This window comes from Podarcis pityusensis (genome assembly GCF_964106645.2).
Source record: "Podarcis pityusensis genome assembly, chromosome: 14".
NCBI classification, from domain to species: domain Eukaryota; kingdom Metazoa; phylum Chordata; class Lepidosauria; order Squamata; family Lacertidae; genus Podarcis; species Podarcis pityusensis.
The window spans coordinates 6,159,256-6,178,837 of record NC_138039.1 but is presented as its reverse complement, the minus strand read 5'-3'; the positions used below and the strand labels follow the sequence as shown (position 1 = coordinate 6,178,837).

The 19,582-nt window shown below is 48.9% G+C and overlaps 2 protein-coding genes across 2 annotated transcripts; one reads left to right on the top strand and one right to left on the bottom strand.

Annotated features, from left to right (window-relative positions):
* Positions 1–704: 704 nt before the first annotated feature.
* Positions 705–3,663, top strand: RASD1 (ras related dexamethasone induced 1). Its single transcript, XM_080981610.1, has 2 exons — positions 705–1,113; positions 2,280–3,663. The coding sequence occupies exons 1-2, from the start codon at positions 828–830 to the stop codon at positions 2,828–2,830; spliced, it is 837 nt and encodes a 278-aa protein (XP_080837736.1). The 5' UTR covers positions 705–827; the 3' UTR covers positions 2,831–3,663.
* A 4,009-nt stretch (positions 3,664–7,672) lies between these two features.
* On the bottom strand, positions 7,673–14,900 carry MED9 (mediator complex subunit 9). Its single transcript, XM_080981304.1, has 2 exons — positions 14,168–14,900; positions 7,673–11,756 (listed from the first exon to the last, which is right to left on the bottom strand). Exons 1-2 carry the CDS (start codon positions 14,455–14,457, stop codon positions 11,540–11,542), a joined length of 507 nt encoding a protein of 168 aa, XP_080837430.1. The 5' UTR covers positions 14,458–14,900; the 3' UTR covers positions 7,673–11,539.
* Between the last annotated feature and the right edge of the window lie 4,682 nt (positions 14,901–19,582).

Genomic DNA, 19,582 nt, shown 5'->3' with positions numbered 1-19,582 from the left:
GCCTCTCCCTTCCTCCTTATGTGCATGCCCCGGTTTGAGACTGGAAGCTCCTCGGGGCGAAGACCCTCCCTGACCCTCTTCTTCTTCTTCCTCCTCCTCCTCCTGCCTGTCTGGCTCTTTCAATTATGTAGCCAGCTCGCTGGCAAGCCAACGACCTCGCTCCCCCATATATCACACGCCCGAGCTCAGGGGGAGAGCCTTTGCTTGGCACGCCGAGCGCTCCAGGTTCAACCCGCAGGACAGACCCCTGCCTGATACCCTACAGAGCTTCTGCCAGCCCGTGTCTGCCATAGATGGACCCAGTGGTCCGACTCCGCAGAAGCCACCTTCCGATGCTCCCCCTGAGCAAACCTATCTGAAACCCTGGACAGCCGTTGCCAGCCCGTGTCGACAATATTGAGCAGGATGGACCTGGCAGGTCACTTTCCTATGTTCCCCCGAGCAATCCTATCTGAAACCCCGGGGAGCCTCTGCCAGCCAGTGTCGACAACACTGGTCTCGACGAGCCCAGTGTTCTGACTCAGCAGAAGCCTCCGTCCTCTGCCTCTGCCCAGAGCCGTCCAAAACCGGTCCCGACTTCTCCCTGCGGAGCCGCTTTGCGCACCCGGGCGAAGCCCAGCCCCTCTCTCGGCGCGCCCTCCCTTCTCTCCCCCGAAGGGGCGGGCCGGCCGCGCTCCGCGGCTATATAAGCAGGCGCGGCGCTTGAGTTTACTCCAACTGATCCCAGCCTCTCCGTGCGCTCTTTGCTGGACCTGGGAAGCCGCTGCCAGCCTGCCGTCTCCGCCGCCTCTCGCCTCTCCGCCGCGGCTCCTGCTCCTCGCCTCCCGATGCGCCTGGCCGAGATGATCAAGAAAATGGGTCCCAGCGATTCGGAGCTCAATATCCCGGCCAAGAACTGCTACCGGATGGTCATTCTGGGCTCGTCCAAAGTGGGCAAGACGGCCATCGTCTCCCGCTTCCTCACCGGCCGCTTCGACGACCAATACACGCCCACCATCGAGGACTTCCACCGCAAGTTCTACAGCATCCGCGGGGAAGTTTACCAGCTGGACATCCTCGACACGTCGGGGAACCACCCGTTCCCGGCCATGAGACGCCTCTCCATCCTCACAGGTGAGAGGCAGGACGGGGAACACGCGCGCCGAAGGGTTTGGGGTTTGGGGTTGGCTGCAATAGGCGAAGCGCATCAGCGCATCTCAGAAAAATCAATACCCCCCATTGTTACTATTAATCTTAGAATTAGTAATAGTATTAATAGCTCTTCTCTCGGTTTGCCGGCTGTTTTCCAAATTGTGCAGATCCTTTAGCTGACGGCATTGCCTTGCGAGCCATCCATCCCCAAAATACGACGCTGCTCATGTTTTGGAAATGGTTTGAGAATTTGCCGCTCCTGGTCTGTAAACTCATGGACCAGGCTCAGCGGATTTGCTGGTGTTTCAAACACCTGTTGATAGAGGCTGAAGTGCGGAGAGAAAGAGAGAGAGAGCAGAAACTAGCGTGAGAAGCAAAAGCGTTCCTCAGGCAGGCTTCTCTTACTGCCTTTTGCAGTCGGAATGGCATTTCAGTGCTGCTGATGCCCTTTGGAATCAATGTGCATGCAGCCGAAATGCTTACTTGGAAGTAAAAGTCGCAATGTGTTCAGTGGGGCTTACTGCTGGGTAAATGTGCATGAAGATTGCAGCCACCCTAGTGCTTTGCTTTAGTCCTATCATCGCTGCTTATTTAATGAACGGGGCAGTTTGCAAAACCAAAATCCAAAACCTTTGCAATTTTGCAACAACAATATCCAAAACCCTTTGCAACTGCCCAGTTCCTTAAAAATTGAGCAATGCAAGTTTGAGCTCTTAGCTTTTATTATCTGCACAGGTTACATTGCAACTTAGTTCTGGCTTTTGCAATCAATGCCAGAGCAATCTTTTGAAAGGGAGCTAAGGGGAAACGGGAAGGGAATTTATCTGCCAAAAGGAAGGTTACCGGTGAGATTTTGCTCTCTCCTGTACCATTTGAAAATCCTTGCAGGTTTCCCGCAAGAATGTAGATTGGCTTGCCACCTTTCCAGCGAAAGGCACACTTCCCAAATAAACACACTTGCACAGGCAGATGGAAAAACATACGGCTTAGAGGGCTTCCAGGCAGAAAGCAGTTCTTCCAAAACACCCAACCACTCCACCTGCTGGCTTGCTTTGGTTTCTCTGGGGCTAGATGGGTGAGCGCAGGGAATGCTTTCAAAAACCTACCAAGATCCTAACCTTGTTTCCCATCTTCTTCCTTTTCTGCAGGAGACGTCTTTATTCTGGTGTTCAGCCTGGACAACCGAGACTCCTTCGAGGAGGTGCAACGCCTAAAGCACCAAATCTTGGAGACCAAGTCTTGCCTGAAGAACAAAACCAAGGAGAACATCGATGTTCCCCTGGTCATCTGCGGGAACAAAGGCGACCGCGACTTCTACCGCGAGGTTGGCCCCCGAGAGATCGAGCAGCTGGTGGGGCAGGACCCCAAAAAATGTGCCTACTTCGAGATCTCTGCCAAGAAGAATAGCAGCTTGGACCAGATGTTCCAGGCGCTCTTCACCATGGCCAAACTGCCTAGCGAAATGAGCCCAGACCTCCACCGGAAAGTGTCCATTCAGTACTGTGACCTCTTGCACAAGAAAACTCTCAAAAGCAAAAAGTTTTTGAAGGAAGGATCAGGAGATAGTGCCGGAGACGCCTATGGCATCGTGGCTCCCTTTGCCCGCCGGCCAAGCGTCCACAGCGACCTCATGTACATTCGCGAGAAGACCACCCGGGGAGGGCAGTCGAAGGACAAAGAGCGCTGTGTGATCAGCTAAGCCTCTCTTGCCTTAAAGACCTTCCCAGCGGAGATGGGAAGCCTCTTGTTTACTACCAAAAAACTCTTGCCAGCGCTTACGGCAGCGGCAGAAGCGGCAGCATGCGCCTTCTCTGCCAAGGGCGGCGACGCAGCTCCCATGCCAAAGGCCACAATTCCTCCAAGCTCATTTCAGGGGGCTCTTTTTCCAACGGCTCCCCGCGATTTCGTTTTTTAAGATTTTGGAGGTGAGCTGCCTTGGGATTTGCCAGCGGGAGTTCCCTGGCCGATAGATGGACTTAAGAACTTGAACGTGGAGAAGAGAGAGACATTTGCAAGAAAGGGAAAGAAAGAAAAACTTTGTGGGAAGGAGAAATGTTTCCCTTCCTGTCTCTCTGCATTGTATTTTGTCTTTAAAGTACGGGGGGGGGGGTTCGAGGGGGGAGGGGAAAAACAGCCATTATTGAACTGTGAAGTTACTCTCAAGGCTGTCTCTTTGTGATGTTTTCTGTGGAGCAACTCCAGAAGAATTTAACCATTGTTGCTGCTGAAAATAACCTGCCAAAACTCTCTATTGCGCCCCTCAGCCCCAATGTTTGGGACTATGAGGGGCTTGTTTTGTGGAGGGGGGGGAGTTGGCTGTTGAAAAGCCGCTCCTTGTTTACATTCGCCTTTCTCTGTCTTGATTTTTTCTCTCTCAGAACGAGAAAATTGCATTCAAGCAAACAGGCACTTTATATGTCGAGCTTTTTCTGGTCCATGGACTTGAACAAAATCGCAGCTCAGTGTTTCTTGCGACGAGCTTTGTTAATATTTTTTTTCTACAAAAATAAAACTTTTGAAAATAATGAGAAATCGCTTTGTCCGGCTTTTGGTGTTTCCGAAAAGAGAGGTTGCAGCAGGTGGGCTATTTAAACAAGGACGGAGTGGGAGGGGGGAGCCAGGGTGAGGGGTCAGGGCATCCCCACAATCTCTCGTCTCCAATCCAGAAGTCTGGATTTCTATGCATCCCCCAAGAGTGTAGCTTGGTGGATTTAACGGCATGGGGGGGCAACGGGAAGCTGATGAATCCAGCATAACATGGGGAGGGGTGGGGGAGCTTTGATGAATTCAGACTTGGGGAATACAAAAGGACCACGTCAACAGACAAGACCAGAAACTGTCTTCTGAGTAACATGTGGTCACCACGCTGTGAAAACAAAAGAAGTTTCCTACAAGCAAACGACTACTGTTATGTCACAGTTTCCTCTCACCTTTGGCACAATCCCAAAGTTTCCTTTATGAGCTAGGGTGGGTTCTAAGACTGCAGGTGAATCTCTGCAACCCAAACAGCCTTCCCAACCCAATTGTCAAACAAGACCATTTCGCTGAAGAGCGACATCTATTGGCGACTTATGGCAACCCTCCCCCCCCCCCCCGTTAATATCACAGTTTTTAGCAATCCTGTTAATAGGAAGAGTTTATACTACTCTAGGAAATGTAACCCCCCCACCCCCCCACCCATCCACTCTCCAATGCCCTGCTGGGTTCTGCATCCCCATCTATAGTGTCTTGCACAAAATGGTGGCTGGAAGGTACTATGCATTTTGAGCATTTTGACGCTTAAAGAGCTACACTTCTGAACATTGAGGAACCATTTAACTATCCTGGCTAATGACTAACCCACTGCCCTCCATAAATCCTTTCACAGATATCTCAAATAGCGATAGACACTGAGCGGCAATCCTAATCACACTTACTTGGAGTGTGTAAGCTCCATTGAACACACAAGGATTTACTTCTGAGTAAACATAGATAAGCTCCATTGGCAAGATGTAGCAAATTGGACACTTTTTGTGGGGGGGATGGATCTTAGCTGGATTCATACAACCGATAATTCAGGGATGCTTACACTAAAGTAGACACACTGCAATCCAGGTTTAAGCTATCTATAAAAAAGATGTCAAACATTACAGGGGCAAGTTGGGGGTGGGTGGAATTGGATGGTTTATAAAGGGGAATGCGGGTGGAAAACTCAATGAACAGGAAGCCAAATGGTTGCCTTATTAAAATACATATTCCCTTCTCCCCACACTGCCCCAATTTATGAAACATGATATCAATATATTGGCAAAAGCGATTGAAGTGGAATACCCACACTGGACCATCTGCTGTAGTGTCAATAGTTAAGAATGTTGAACAAGGAATAGGGAGACCCAGGTGCAAATTCTCCCTTGGCCATGCAGAAGAATATCTTGGCCAATCGCTCTCTCTCAGCCAACCTACCTCACAGGGTTGTTAGGAGGAGAAAGCAACTGGTTCAGGGAGGGAAGGAGACCCTCTATATGCTTTTTAGCTGCTTGGAGGAATAGGGGTGGTAGCTTGTTTTTTGGGGAGCGGGGGAATTGTAATAAGAAAATGCAAGGCTTAGAAAAACACCACCACCACCCCTTCATTGATTGGGACGAGTCAAAGAGTTCATGTCACAGAAAATCTTCCATCTGACAGGATGTTAAACATTAAGAGATGTTTCTGAATGCAGATGCCTCTCGCACATTCTGTTCCCACTCCCTGTTTTATATACGGAAAAAGTCAAAGTGAGCGGGACGGTTTGGTTTGGTCCTCAGCCAGAACAAAAGCCAGCCAGATTTATGAGCCCAATTCTTCTTCACACCTGGTCCAACCCCTTTATACTTTAGTCTACTTTAACCCCAGAGGCCACCTTATACTGAAGTACTTCAGTACTGTCTACACCACACAGAGGTCCCACGGCACCTAAGTGCATATAAACACAGAGCCCTTTCTTGTGTATTTTCTGCTAAGATTTCTAGGCCACCTTTTGGGGGCACAGCAGCCCTCAGAGAGTCCGGAATCAGCGTAACATAGGAAATTGGTGGCCGAGAAATCTTTAGCCCTTAAGAATAAACAGTACACCTTGTCTCCGAACACTGCCAGTTAAATGAAGTAAGAATACACTTACAATAGAGGCACACAATTGTCTGGAGGCCATTGGGAGAACCCCGGTTTAGGGTTGCCAGACCTCCAGGTCTCCAGGTTTTCTCCCTCCAGGTGGAGAATTTGAATCTCCAGGTGGGGGAGAGTGCCTTTAATTAAACAAAAATTAAGAAGGCTGTTGGTGCAGCTTGCAAGCTTCAGCAGGAGATGGCTGCAAATGATAGCACAGACACTGGGGGTGGGGTCTGCCTTCCGCCATTCCCAATTAACCTCCGTCTCCAAGGTCCACCTCTTGGTCTCAGGTCTGGGCCCTGAAATCTCACGTTCTGTGGTGCTCCTGACCTGACAACTCTAGTGTGGCCAAATGCAGCCTCGGAGGCTTCTCCTTCTGACCCTCAGGACTTTCACTACAAAATGCCCCTCCCCAAGCCATGCCCCCCCCCGTGTCCTCTTTTGAGTGTTTCCAGTTGGCTTGGAATGGGTCTTGTTTGCCTGGAGAGAAGATTGGCCGGAAAGAAAAGCATTGCACCTGCCAACTTTTGCCTCTGACCAGTGCCCTGCCTGCCACTGCCATGTGGCCTCTGGAAGGTTCTCCATGAGGGAAGGTGGCCCTCAGACTGAAAATGGTTTCACACTACTGGGGGGGAGTTTCACTGGTGCACCGAATGCATGGGCATGTCAGGGGACAACGACGGAGGGACTAGGCCAGGGGACCGTGCTGTCAGGAGCTGGAGTCTGGGGCTGATCAGCAATAAAACACCCGGTATCAGTGAAGTTAACTCTTCATTCACAGAAATATAGTTCATTCCTTCTCTTTCCAGGGAAGAAGGCTCAGAGATGGGGAGCGTTGGTGAGACGATGAATGGTCATAGGGAGAAGAGGAAGGAAGGATGGGAGGAAGAGGTGCCGGAAGCTGAAGAGGTCACAGGACTTAGTGAGCGGGGGGAGTCTGAGGCAGAGAGAAGTCCAGACTGAGAGGAAGAAGCTGAAGCAGGAAAGGAGGGAGACCAAGAGGCAGAGATGAGTCCGGCTGGTGAAGAATCACAGGTGTCCCCCGACTTTGCTGCCACTACAAGCTCCCCTTCCCCCTGGTCTCCCAGAATCAGAAGAGGCATGAAAAGGGTGGAACAAAGACATGCACTGGTACAGTCTCTGACGGCTTGGAAGAAGCCTTGGAGAGGAGGAGACCTAGACGGCTGTAGGCAGGCAGAAACTTTTGGTCTCAATAAAAATGATTTATTAAAAAGAGAGAGAGAGGCTTTCAGACTCAGCACTTGATTTCATGGAGCAGAACCTACAGGGCACGAGCTGCTGTGCTCAGTAGACAACACGTACCCGGTATCCATCCCGTTTTACCACCTGAACATCTTGAAATGTATGATGTCCTGAGAAAGATAAAGCCGGGTGTATTGAATTAATCCAAGTGGAGAACTGTAGAAAACCATATTCATTACTAAACAGCAAAAAATAAATCATCAATGTACCTGTAGTAGAGACACAGAGGATGGATTGTTGTTCAAAATGTGAGCCTTTATTTGATTCTTCTTAGTTTGTGACTCCATGCACATATTAAATGTCTTCTGTTTATGAATTTTGAAACAGTGGAGTGTTATAAAAACAGTCAGTATATTATTAGCCAAGCTGTTGCTTTTGTTGTTCTGAGTGTTCTGTTTTGCGGCGCAGGATTTTCTTTGCTGTGCCCAATAGGCCTGACACTCAGCCAGGTCTGTGAAGATCTGTGTTTTTGCCAATAGTTAACTCTGGCTTAGAACTGTGTGATTTTCTGACCGGCTCACTGTGACACTAGTAGACTGGAAGTGGGTCTTTCAGTAAGAAGCTACTCCCAGCCCTACCTGGAAATGTCAGGGATTGAATCTGGAACCTTCTGCATGCACAGCCTATGGCGATTCTCCTAAGAACCCAAGAGGAATGGGGTTGGATTTTATTTTATTTTTGCACCAGGGGAAACGTTCACATGCAAATGTCCCTTGAAAAGTATTTAACATGGGTGCGCTCCAACACCTCGCCCCCTCTTGAATGTGCCAAGTGTGTCTGCAGAGAGGAGACCCTTAGCATCGCAGGAAGCAATTTAATAACAAGTCTACCGCTCACATCCGGATAATTACACACACCCACCCCCCACGGCAGCATTAATGCTCCCAGCCTGAAAAGGGAGAAAGCGGGAAATGGGAATTAAGACTGCATATTTCCATTTCCTTGTTGGCCTCCCTTCCTGGCACTTACAAGACGCGAGGGGCAAAGATTCTGAAAAGCTCTTTGTATCCCTTTTTTCTTCTGCAAAACTAGTTGGGGTTTTTTTACTTTGCGTGTGTGTGTGTGAGAGAGAGAGAGAGAGAGAGAGAGAGAGAGAGAGAGAATACAGTGGTACCTCGGGTTAAGTACTTAATTCGTTCCGGAGGTCCGTACTTAACCTGAAAATGTTCTTAACCTGAAGCACCACTTTAGCTAATGGGGCCTCCCGCTGCCGCTGCGCCACCGGAGCACAATTTCTGTTCTCATCCTGAAGCAAAGTTCTTAACCTGAAGCACTATTTCTGGGTTAGCGGAGTCTGTAACCAGAAGCGTATGTAACCTGAGGTACCACTGTATAATGGAATAATAGAATTGTAGAGTCATCTAGTTCAACCCCATGCAAAGCAGGAAAGGACTTGCTGGAGCATTGAAGTACAGTCCTTCCATTGGAAATAAATAAGGTTCCAGACCTCATGACTCTGAGTAAAGGGGTGAATTAAACAGGGACGCCATTGGCATACCTAGATCACCCTTGGTTATAATGGCTGGCAGTGGCTCTCCAGAAAATCAGTTATCCCCAGCCTTGCCTACAGAGGTCAAAAGCTGCTGTACGCAGACCAAATCTTCTACCCGAGCTATAGCCCTGTCTGAGGATTCCCTCCTCTGAGGGTAGGTTAAAGGTAAAGGGACCCCTGACCATTAGGTCCAGTCGTGGCCGACTCTGGGGTTGCGGCGCTCATCTCGCTTTATTGGCCGAGGGAGCCGGCGTACAGCTTCCAGGTCATGTGGCCAGCATGACTAAGCCGCTTCTGGCAAACCAGAGCAGCGCACGGAAACGCCGTTTACCTTCCCGCTGGAGCGGTACCTATTTATCTACTTGCACTTTGACGTGCTTTCGAACTGCTAGGTTGGCAGGAGCAGGGACTGAGCAACGGGAGCTCACCCCGTCACGGGGATTCGAACCGCCGACCTTCTGATCGGCAAGTCCTAGGCTCTGTGGTTTAACCCACAGCGCCACCCGCGTCCCCTGAGGGTAGGTCACACACACACATTTCGGTGAAAAGACGGAGCGCCTGTCGAGTGCAGGGAGTGAGGTTCAAACCAGCCATGTTGGAAGCAGTTAGATGGAAACCTATTTCTGATTGGAAACCTATGAAGAAGCTGGATCAGGCCAGCACTCCCATGGGTCCATCCAGCACCCTGTTTTCAGAGTGGCCAACTAGATGCCCACGGAAAGCCTGCAAGCAGCCCCTGACGTCAAGTTCTTTAATCTCTCTGCATTTTTCTCCCTGTGCATCAATACTTGGCTCTGAATAAGTCCTCAGGTATGTGCCTTACATCTTGCCCCCGCCTGAATCACTGCCTGAATCAGAAGGGAAGTTTGCAGGTCCCTCAAATGTCAACAGCCGGCAGGGCAATTTTCGTTAAATGTACCAAGGGTGAGCTGCGGGAAGGCAGCCCTCAATGACCCCGTTAGCGGCCTCCTCGAACACACCCTCTGTAATGTACCCGCATTGTCCTCTGCAGCTTGAGTACAAAACAACAATAGGAACTCTCCCCGCGTGACTTTGGGTGGGGGCCAATGTACTGTACTCGCGCACCTGAAACGGCACAAACAGCAGCTCCGGCGACGCAACGCCCCCATCTCCCCGACAATGCCTTTTGCCTCTGTAAATGACAGGCAGTGGGGGTCAGAGGATTCAGACATCAGCCACGGCCCCCTTCCCCTTCATTGCGGCAGCCTGCCTGTTTTGCAGGTCTCCGATTGGATGCGAGAACCAGCGCCGGTAGGGATAAATAATCCTGACCCACGCTTGCTGATGCTGAAATTGCAGAGTTCCCATGGATTCAGAGGCAGGGTAGTGTTATTTCAAGTTGGCAAGCAGGAAAGAGATCAGATAGCTCAGGTCGTATTGCCCCACGCACGTCCTGCGTTTCAGAAGCTTTGTCCTGACACTTTTCGCAAAGGCGCCTTGTCCCAATGCCCTACTGCAAATATTACAATTAAGACTAAGTATGTGCATGGAAAAGGACTCGGTATTCTCGCCGTCTGCCCCCACCTCCATTTCTGTTCTTCTGTAGTCATCATAAATGGATTCATTTTTCTAGTGGTGCAGCAGTTAGGGAGCTAGACTAAGACCTGGAAGACCAGGGTTCAAATCACGCTCCTCACAGCCACAAGTCTCTCTGGGGCAGCAGAGGAAAACGTTCTTGTCCTCATTTACGAAACAGCCCTTCTGGTATTTGGAGCATTGTGCTCCCTTTCCTTCTCCTGGCAAAACAGTGCAATGCAAAGTTGAGATTCCGGCATCGCAGGGGGTTGGACTAGATGACCCTCAGGGTCCCCGTCTACGATTCTGAGAAAACATACGCCAATCGTTCAGTTTGCACCTGTATTGGAATTATTTTTAAATGTTTGGTTGCTTGTGCATTTACCATATAAATTTAGCAAGTAAGACAGACAGAAAACAGACAAGCAATACCTCTCCCGATTGGGGAAAAGGCTACAGACTTTCTGCTGGCACAGCAAGCCAGCGAGGTTTTAGAAGTCAGAATAGTTCTGCAATGGAATCTCCCATGACTGTCACTGGATTATTGCTGCACCAAATGCGACTTAAACTTCTTAAACAAACGAACAATTGCACGAGCAAACCGGGAAGAACTACACAAATAATATGATTATTCCATGCAAGGAATCTAGTTACAGGTTGACTTAGCTAAGAGGCAGTGTCTGCAGCACAGTCCCAGATTTATTTTTCAGGGTTTTCCCCCAAAAACAGACATATAAGCAAATTATTAAAAGTATCATTTTTCTAAAGAAGGCTTAACCCACCAAAAAGAATCTATAAACAAATATACACAAATTTGTAAACTGAGGCTGCCCTGCCAACCTGTTTCCTTCCCCAGAAACAGGAGCAGACTTCACCCGCTCTTAAGTCTCCAGGAATACCAAAGGAGTCATGCTTTTGTCATTTTGTCCGTCTCCTGATTTCTCTCCTGCTGCTTCCTGATGTCCTCAGCGAAAGAAAGCAGGTAATTGCCTTCTTAGGTGATGGGTGATGAAGGGAAATACTAACAGCCTGCCCTAGTATCCTCTTGGACCCAGTTTATACATTTCAAACAACGGGTGGAGGAAGCTACTAGTGGAAAGGTGTTGCTTGTATTGAATGTACATCCACTGAAGAAGAAAAGCAAACAAAGCACCAGCTCCCTGCTTCTGGAAAAGCAGCATGTCAGGGAATCTTTCTCCCTGACATTCTAGTTTTCCATGTGCAGGGTTTTGTTCTGTTTTTTAGTTTTAGTTATTTTTAAGACTGAGGAGCATACAAAATGTGCAACTCCCACCTGCCTGCAAAATGCAGAAGGCACATTCCCAGTTCTGCTGAAACTGGGCCTCTAAACCAAAACACCAATGTGCACCAGGACGGTGTGTTACAGCTTATGAGCTGCTGCAAGAAAATTGTGTTTCCCTTTGCACTGCAGTTCCCTCGGACAGCTTCCAGAACTAGCGGAGTCTCTTTGCAGAGCCTCGGGTCTCTTCCTGCCTAATCCTTGGGGATCTCAAACATGCAGAGGCTTTTGTACTTCTGCAGCAATTCGCTCTTGGTCTTGACTTGCTCCCGGAGGCTTTGAAGCTGCAGCTGTTGCTGCTCAGGACTCACGGAGATCCCCTGCATAGTCTGGACCACCTTCCGCACCTCCACGAATTTGGTCCTCAGCTCGTTCAAAACCTGGTGGACGTCTTGGCTGTCTTTATCCATGCTGAAGGGAGAGAGAGGAAGAGAGCAGCTAAGATGACGTTCGCATGCCATTTATGGTAGCAGGGCGCCACGGGTTCAGGAATGGGAATTCGACAGGGAATTGGGAGGAAGCAGGCGCCCACGGAAGCATCGTGAGCCAATGTTCCCGGGACAGCATGCAGAACACAGAGGCCTTTAATTCTCGGAAACGTTCATGACCTTCTTTGTAGCTACTTTAAAAAATGTTTAAAGACCTTTAGAGCCCCAAACGGCCTCGGTCCTGTATACCTGAAGGAGCGCCTCCACCCCCATCATCCAGCCCGGACACTGAGGTCCAGCTCCGAGGGCCTTTTGGCGGTTCCCTCGTTGCGAGAAGTGAAGGTACAGGGAACCAGGCAGAGGGCCTTCTTGGTGGTGGCACCTGCCCTGTGGAAGGCCCTCCTACCAGATGTCAAGGAGATAAAACTATCTTGACTTTAAGAAGACAACTGAAGGCATCCCTGTTTAGGGAAGTTTTTAATGTTTAATCGTGTTTTTAATATTCTGTTGGGAGCTGCCCAGAGTGGCTGGGGAAACCCAGCCAGATGGGCAGGGTATAAGTAATAAATTCTTCTTCTTGTTGTTGTTGTTGTTGTTGTTGTTATAGAGGACTCTCGGGGTCCCTTCCAACTTTACAATCCTTACAATTCTATGATTCCAAATCTCTGCTCAGCCACCAGACTCACTGAGTGACCTCAGGCCAGTCACACTCTCTCTGCCTCATAGGGCCATTGCAAGGATAAAATAGGGAAGAGGTGAACCCCGAACCCCTTTACATACCCCCATGGGTCAGTGTGTCTGGCTCTTAACCATAAGGTTGATTCAAACCCACCCAGGGACAGCTGTGAGCAGGATTCCTGAATTGCAGGTTGGAGTAGACCAGGCAGAGGCAAACTCGGCCCTTCAGACATTTTGGGACTACAGCTCCCCATCATCCCTAGTTAACAGGACCAGTGGTCAGGGATGATGGGAGGTGTAGTTCCAAAAAAACATCTGGAGGGCCGAGTTTGCCTATGCCTGGAGTAGACGATCCTTGGGTTCTCTTCTGACGCTACAATTTTATGATTCTAATATTCACTCTGTGGTGCAAGCCTGGGCAGGGTATATGGGGTCCTGGGCTGCCCAAGCAAAATACCCCATTCTCAGCCTCGCTGATGCGGTCCAAAGGAAAGCAGAGCAAGACGCTTGGCACCAGTTTGGCTGCAGAAGTTGCTGGAAGGAGGCGTACAAGGTGCCATCCAACCATCTTAGGGACTCCAATCCAGATTTGTGTAGGGTTTATTCCTTAGGCTTTTCTTCCCCCGAAGATACCCCACAAGGCAGCAGAGATTTTGGATCAGAGTTTCTGCCTTCAGATGTGGATAAGCTCCATCCATCCCTCTCTTCTCTCTACAGCAGCGGTTCTCAACCAGTGGGTCCCCAGATGTTGCCGGACTACAACTCCCATCATCCCTGAGCTCTGCGGCCTTGCTAGCTAGGGGTGATGGGAGTTGTAGTTCAACAACATCTGGGGACCCACAGGTTGAGAAAAGCTGCTCTATAGCATGTGAAGACCGCCTCCTTGACCATTGGTTCCACTCTTGGTTTCACCCAGAGCTCATTCGGCAGAGCATGAGACTCTCAATCTCAGGCCCGTGGGTCTGAGCCCCACATTGGGCAAAAGATTCCTGCATTGCTGGGGTTGGAATAGAGGGCCTTTCGTGGTCCCTTCCAACTGCACAAGTCTCTGATTCTATGAGTCTTCACAGGCTGGAGGAGTCCTTAATCCCCTCACCTGGTTTAGCCAGCCAGTCGAAGCCATTCTCGGGTTGTGGCCACTGTTATAATATAATAATATAATGACTGAAAGCTTCTAGGAGCCACAGGTGAGAGCTGTGTGCAAGGTGGGGAACCAAAGGTGGGCAAACTACCCCAGAAGGAGCACAGCGTGTCCCCCACCAGAGGAACGACCTCTCCCCCTAACGCCCCATACACCCCTACAAACAATTACAATACAAACAGCGCTGCTCCAGCTCTTTCCTTAAAAGCAGTCCAAAGGCCTGTCGGAATAAGACAATCTTCACCTGCCCATGGGAAGGAGCCAGCCTACCTTCTTGAGGCAGGGAGTTCCAAAGTTGCCTGGGGGAGGCCACCACTGAGGAGGCCCCGTCCCTCAACCCTACCAAGAGTGCCCATGAGGCTGGCAGGAGAAACGGCCTCTCCAGAAAGGGACTCAAGAGCCCGGGGCAGGTTGGTGCAGTCTATTTCAGTTAGCCTGGGCCTAAGTGCTTTCTAAGGCCCTGATGAATTGTTTCCCGAAAATTGTTCCCCACTGCCCCCCTTCAGCGGCAGACTGCCCCTGTCCCTGGAGGCTCTCCACCCTCGACCCACCCGCCTCCCTCGGGGGCCATTTACCATTTGATGATGTCGTGCACCAGGGGGAGGAAAGAGTAGTCCTCCTGGCCCGGGTGGGCGCCGGGCGCCTGCGGGGGTCCCTGCTGCTGCTGCTGCTGCCCCGGGGGCGGAGGCGCCTGCCCGGCGGGAGACTGGAACTTCTGCTCGGCCGGCGAGGGCTGCTGCTGGGGCGGAGGCGGCGCCTGCTGCTCCCCCGCCGGGGCCGCGGCCTGGGGGGCTCCGGGGGGCGCCGAGGGCTGCTCGTCGGGGCGAGAACCCCCGACGGCCGACGCTCCTCCAGGCGTCGCCATGGCCTCTGGATGCCTCCTCTGTGCTCGCTTGCTCCTGTTTCCTTATTTATTTGATTGCATGCGTATTTTTTAATTTTTCCTTTCCTCTCCTCTTTGCTTGCTCGCTCCTGTTTCCTTTTTTATTTAATTAACTGCATGCATATATTTTAAAAAAAATTCCTTCCTCTCCTCTTTGCTTGCTTGCTCCTGTTTCCTTATTTACTGAATTGCATGCATATATTTTTAAAAAGAATTCTTCCTCTCCTCCTGCTAGCTTGCTCCTGTTTCGTTATTCATTTAATTGCATGCATTATTTAAAAAGAAAAATCTTCCTCTCCTTTCATTTAGTGCTTGCCCTTCTTTATTTTGCACGCTGCTATTTTTAAGCTTTGCACTCGTGCACTCTCTCTCTCTTTCCCTTTCCTCTTCCCCCTCCCCCACTTTTCCGGGCGTCGCGAGAAAAGCACGAAAAACCTCTCGCCCTTGCAAAACTGGTCTCAGAGTTTGCGCGTCAGCTTGGCTGCTCCTCCTCCTTTGCACATGGGATGCTGCCGTCGCCGTGTTAGCTGTTCCAGAGGCATCTTAGCCTGCAACCCGGTGCAAACTTACCTAGGTGAAAATTGCCATTGGAATCTCCTACATAAACTCATTTTGGGAATGAGGTTTTGCTGGGATGCAAGGTTCTTACGCGCGAGTAAGCCTGCACACACACACATGCTTGGACCGCAGAAGCACTGGACGTTATTTTTTAATACCATTATTACTGCAAGTTAATTTAACACTGTTTTATTTTTTATTATCATCAGTAGTGCTGCTGTTCTCCAGCTTTCTACCAAATAAAACAAGCAAGCTAATAAAGCTAATAATCCCTTAATCATAAAGGACAATACTCGTGCATCACAGAAAACAATCAAATTTAAATTGATTTGCAGCTATGTTTACTCAAAAATAAACCTAAATTGTTGCTATTAATTAAATTTGTATACTGCCCTATGCCCATAGATCTCAGGGTGGTTCACAACATAAAATCACAATTAAAAAACCACAAAATACATTTTATTAAAAATTAATTCATTTTTACATTTATAACCTCCAGGGACATTAAGGCAGCATACACAGTTCTCCCCATTTTATCCTCACAACAGCCCTGAGAGGTAGGCTAGGCTGAGTCAGGGGCTGGCCCAAGGTCACCCAGCGAGTTTTTGTAGCTGAGTGGGGATTTGAACCCTGTTCTCCCGGTTGTTAGTCCCAACACACTTAACTGCTGCACTAAACTGGCAAACACAACCTGTGCAAACCTGTTAACAAGTCCTGAAATACTGCTCTAATTGACTGCTCACCAGTCTTGATGTGATCGGCTTTTGCGACTGATACGGAAGGGGGGGGGCATGTCTTCTTCACCTTCTTCTTCACTACAATATATCCATTTATTTCCAATTGTCAATGTCAAAAGGGACTAAAATCTATAAAACTCATAGAAAATCAGCGTGCTAATTTGCTCAATTTCTCTAGGACTCCATGACACCTCCCCTGTCCTCCATAATCCCTCAAGCAAGGTGTCAAGACCCTAATCCTGTCAAATCGCTCTGCCAAGCCTTTCCTCTGGGCAATGCCAGGTGGCAGACTATGCATACATGGACCATTGTCTTCTCAGGATGTGCTTATCTGCGCATATCTCCAGCTCTGCATATTCCCCCCTCCCTCCTCCATATGTTAATCCGGTGTAACCCAACCTCTTCCTAATGTATTCGTGATGTAATCTGTGCAACCCAAGCTCTTCTTAATGTATTCATGATGTAACTGGGATGTATTTTGCACTGTATTCTGAGACATGGAGGGAAATTTCAAAAGTTCATGTCACCCCTTTCTCGCTGTTCAATCTCGCCTTGAACCTGTTGCGCAATAAACTTGGATCTTCTGCAGCTTGCTCCTGTCTCTGGCTGAGCTCATTTTCTTCCGCAGGGACCCGCGGACCTAGTCCGACGAGCTGGGTGGCAGAGCAGCCTCGCACCCAGATTTTACCGTAACAGTGACCCGGCGCGCCTCTCTCTGACTCCTGGGATCATGCCATCCCTGGGCTGGCCGTTGTGTCCCCCATAATTCCTGTCTTCCCTTTGAAGGAAGGTGAGGACAGGTGACCCCACCTAGGCCCGAAGTCACACCCCCCCCTCAATAATCACCCCAGGCCTCAAACTGCTCTCTCACAAGATGCTGTGCATAGGCAAAATGTTACTTTTAAAGGCTAATGAATAGACTCTGTCAAAGTGTCAATGCCAAGAATACTCAGGCCTGAGAACTGAATCTTATCTCATTCAGTTGCAACATCTTGGACATGCTGAACCTCAAGGCTCCTTGACCCCCTTGGCTTCTCACCCCCCCTTTCCCAAAGACAGGAGCTTTCTGTTCATGCTCAGGAAACTCAACATGGGGCAGGACTCTTGAAGAGGAGGAGAAAGGGGAGGGAACTGGAAGGGGAATATATGCTCTGTGCAAATGACTGTGAACCCGTGCTTGTTTGTGAACTATCACACTTGCTCCTTCTACCAGTTCATGGATGGTAGAAATAAAGCTTTTTCTCCGAAACCATTCCTTGAGTGTCTGTTGACTCCCATCTCCCTTTCCCGGGCGCAATATTTTTCCCACCCGAGGGCAAAACCTCATAAGGCTACACCTTCTCTGCCTCAGTCCCCAATCGGGGGCTGAGAGGAATATATGCCCAATGCCTAAGCCATCTGGAATTTAATAAAGTTGTGGCCTAATACCATAACTAGGCTGTGTTGTGTCTAATTCAACTGGGCCTGAGTTCCTGGGATCTGCGACTGGGCTTGCAAATGCATTTTGGAATTTTGCTTTGACTTTTTATATAAGTAACAATTACCATGCGAGTTAACAGACTACGAGTCTCAAGTTGCTTCCAGACAAGTTTTTAATTCAGGCATGGAGTTTTACAGGGAGGTTGTACAACGTTTGCTGTTTTACCAAGGATTAATAGTCATTCAGGGAAGGTTATACAACATCATTGTTATTCCACACTTTCCACTGTTTTTTCCTGGTATCTGCCCTGCATCCCCCCCCCCTCCCCGTGAAGACAGATGCAGAAAATTACTTTGGCATCTCTGCAATCTCTGTACCCTCCTTTAGTCGACCTTAGACTCGCTTGTCCTATAGGGTCCAGCCTCTTCTCTTATCAGGTCTCCTGCTGCTAAAGCAAGGAATTTTTCATTGTTAATATTTCTGGTTTTTATCAATGGGGTCCTCCAATTCCTTCGCAGTGAACCTTGCAGTCTCCTCACGTTTCCTTTGAATTCCACCGGCAAAACCGTGAAAAGTCTGGAAGGAGACAATGTCATTGCAAGGATGAAAACTGGCGGATGTGAATAATGTAATGACTACAGTTGCTTTCGTCATTTTTAAAGATAGAAAGCACATTGCTTTGGGAAGGGGAAACGAATAGGTCAACCACACAATCCCATTGCCCTCCCTTCTTGTCCACTTTGTGATTTAATCCCAGACAGACCCTTGTGATGGCCAATTAATAGCAATTGACCAGCAGCGTCAGGAAATCTGCTCCTCGTTTTGTATAAATAAATATTAACAAGTGCTATTTATACCCTGAAAGGCTATGATGAGTGTTGTGAGTTTGGTGTATTGGGCAGTGAAATGCTAAAAATAGCCAATGTAATCAGCGACAGATTTCCTACGGGTGGAAAAAGAAGCTAGCAGAAGCCGTGGATGAACACATTGTTGATAAATGGGGGCTTTGATATTAAAGTAAGGGCATCAATTCCACATGAGAAGAACATTTGTTGAAGAAGGAAAAACACTGCTAGTGCTTTTGAATTAATAACTAATGCTGTTCTAGGCAGCATCAACAGAAGTATAGTATCCATATCAAGGGACCGTCTAACACCAAGTTCTAAAATATCTACCCTGTACGTTTCCAGGCACAATTCAAAGTGTTGGTGATGACCTTGAAAGCCCTAAATGGCTTCAGCCCAGTATACCTGAAGGAGCGTCTCCCTCCCATCGTTCAGCCCAGACACTGAGGTCCAGCGCCAAGGGCCTTCTGGCGGTTCCCTCACTGCAAGAAGCCAAGTTACAGGGAACCAGGCAGAGGGCCTTCTTGGTGGTGGCGCCTGCCGTGTGGAACACCCTCCCACCAGATGTCAAGGAAATAAACAACTATCTGACTTTTAGAAATCATCTGAAGGCAGCCCTGTTTAGGGAAGTTGTTAATGTTTGATGTCTTACTGTGGTTTTATATTGGTTGGAATCAAAAGAGCAAACTCCATAGGGCCGAGGGGGCTTTGCCTCCCCCCCCCAATAAAATATTTGAGGAGCCTGGGCCCCCCAAAGTTGACAGGCATTGCAATGCAAATGGTGTCCATGCACTGTGTCATGTGATCGATTATTCAGGGCAGGGCTTACTTGCCCCCTCCCCAATATTTTATTTAAGTTGGCACCCCTGTTTGGAAACCGTTCAGAATAGCTGGGGCATCCCATTGAGAGGCGCAACGTATAAATAATAAATTGTTGTTGTTCCTCTTAGATTGTATTTCATTGTATTACAACTTGAGTTCCATGGAGTTCAAGACATAGTATGATGGAATGCAAGCTTGAAGAGGCAGAAAACCTCTAAGTTATTATCGGCTGGGGAGCAACGAGGGAAAGGGAACATTGCTTTTCCCGTCCTCTTTGCGGGATTCCCAGTGCCACATGGCTGATCTCTGTGAGAAACAGGATGTTAGACTAGATGGACCTTTGGCCTGAGGCAGCATCCTGGCTCTCCTTATATCTTCACAGGACAAAGTGGGCTCTTTATGCCCATTCAAGAACTTGCCAAAACATATCTCGGCAGTGCCACCAATTTCTTAGTTTCCCCCCTCTTAACATGTGCCTCCCTCTCTTCTCTGAAACTTAGCATGGCTTTGTTCTGCCTTAGCCACAAAGCAATCCTGAGTGTGCTCACATACACACCTTGCATTTAAAAGCAATATTTTGCCACTTCAACAGGAACGGAGGGTCCTGGGAAACTCTTTGTTCAGAGTTACGATCCCTGGTGCTCTTAACAAATGACAGCTCCCAGAATTCTTAGCAGGAAGCCATGACTGTTCGAAGCAGAGGTTTAAAGCAGAGGTTTTGGGTC

What these genes read in the sequence shown, in the direction of transcription:
- RASD1 (XM_080981610.1), top strand. Translation starts at nt 828, where the DNA reads ATGCGCCTGGCCGAGATGATCAAGAAAATGGGTCCCAGCGATTCGGAG. An exon ending in ACGCCTCTCCATCCTCACAG is followed by an intron (nt 1,114 to 2,279) that starts GTGAGAGGCAGG and finishes CCTTTTCTGCAG; the next exon opens with GAGACGTCTTTATTCTGGTG.
- MED9 (XM_080981304.1), bottom strand. Translation starts at nt 14,457, where the DNA reads ATGGCGACGCCTGGAGGAGCGTCGGCCGTCGGGGGTTCTCGCCCCGAC. An exon ending in GTGCACGACATCATCAAATG is followed by an intron (nt 11,757 to 14,167) that starts GTAAATGGCCCC and finishes CTCTCCCTTCAG; the next exon opens with CATGGATAAAGACAGCCAAG.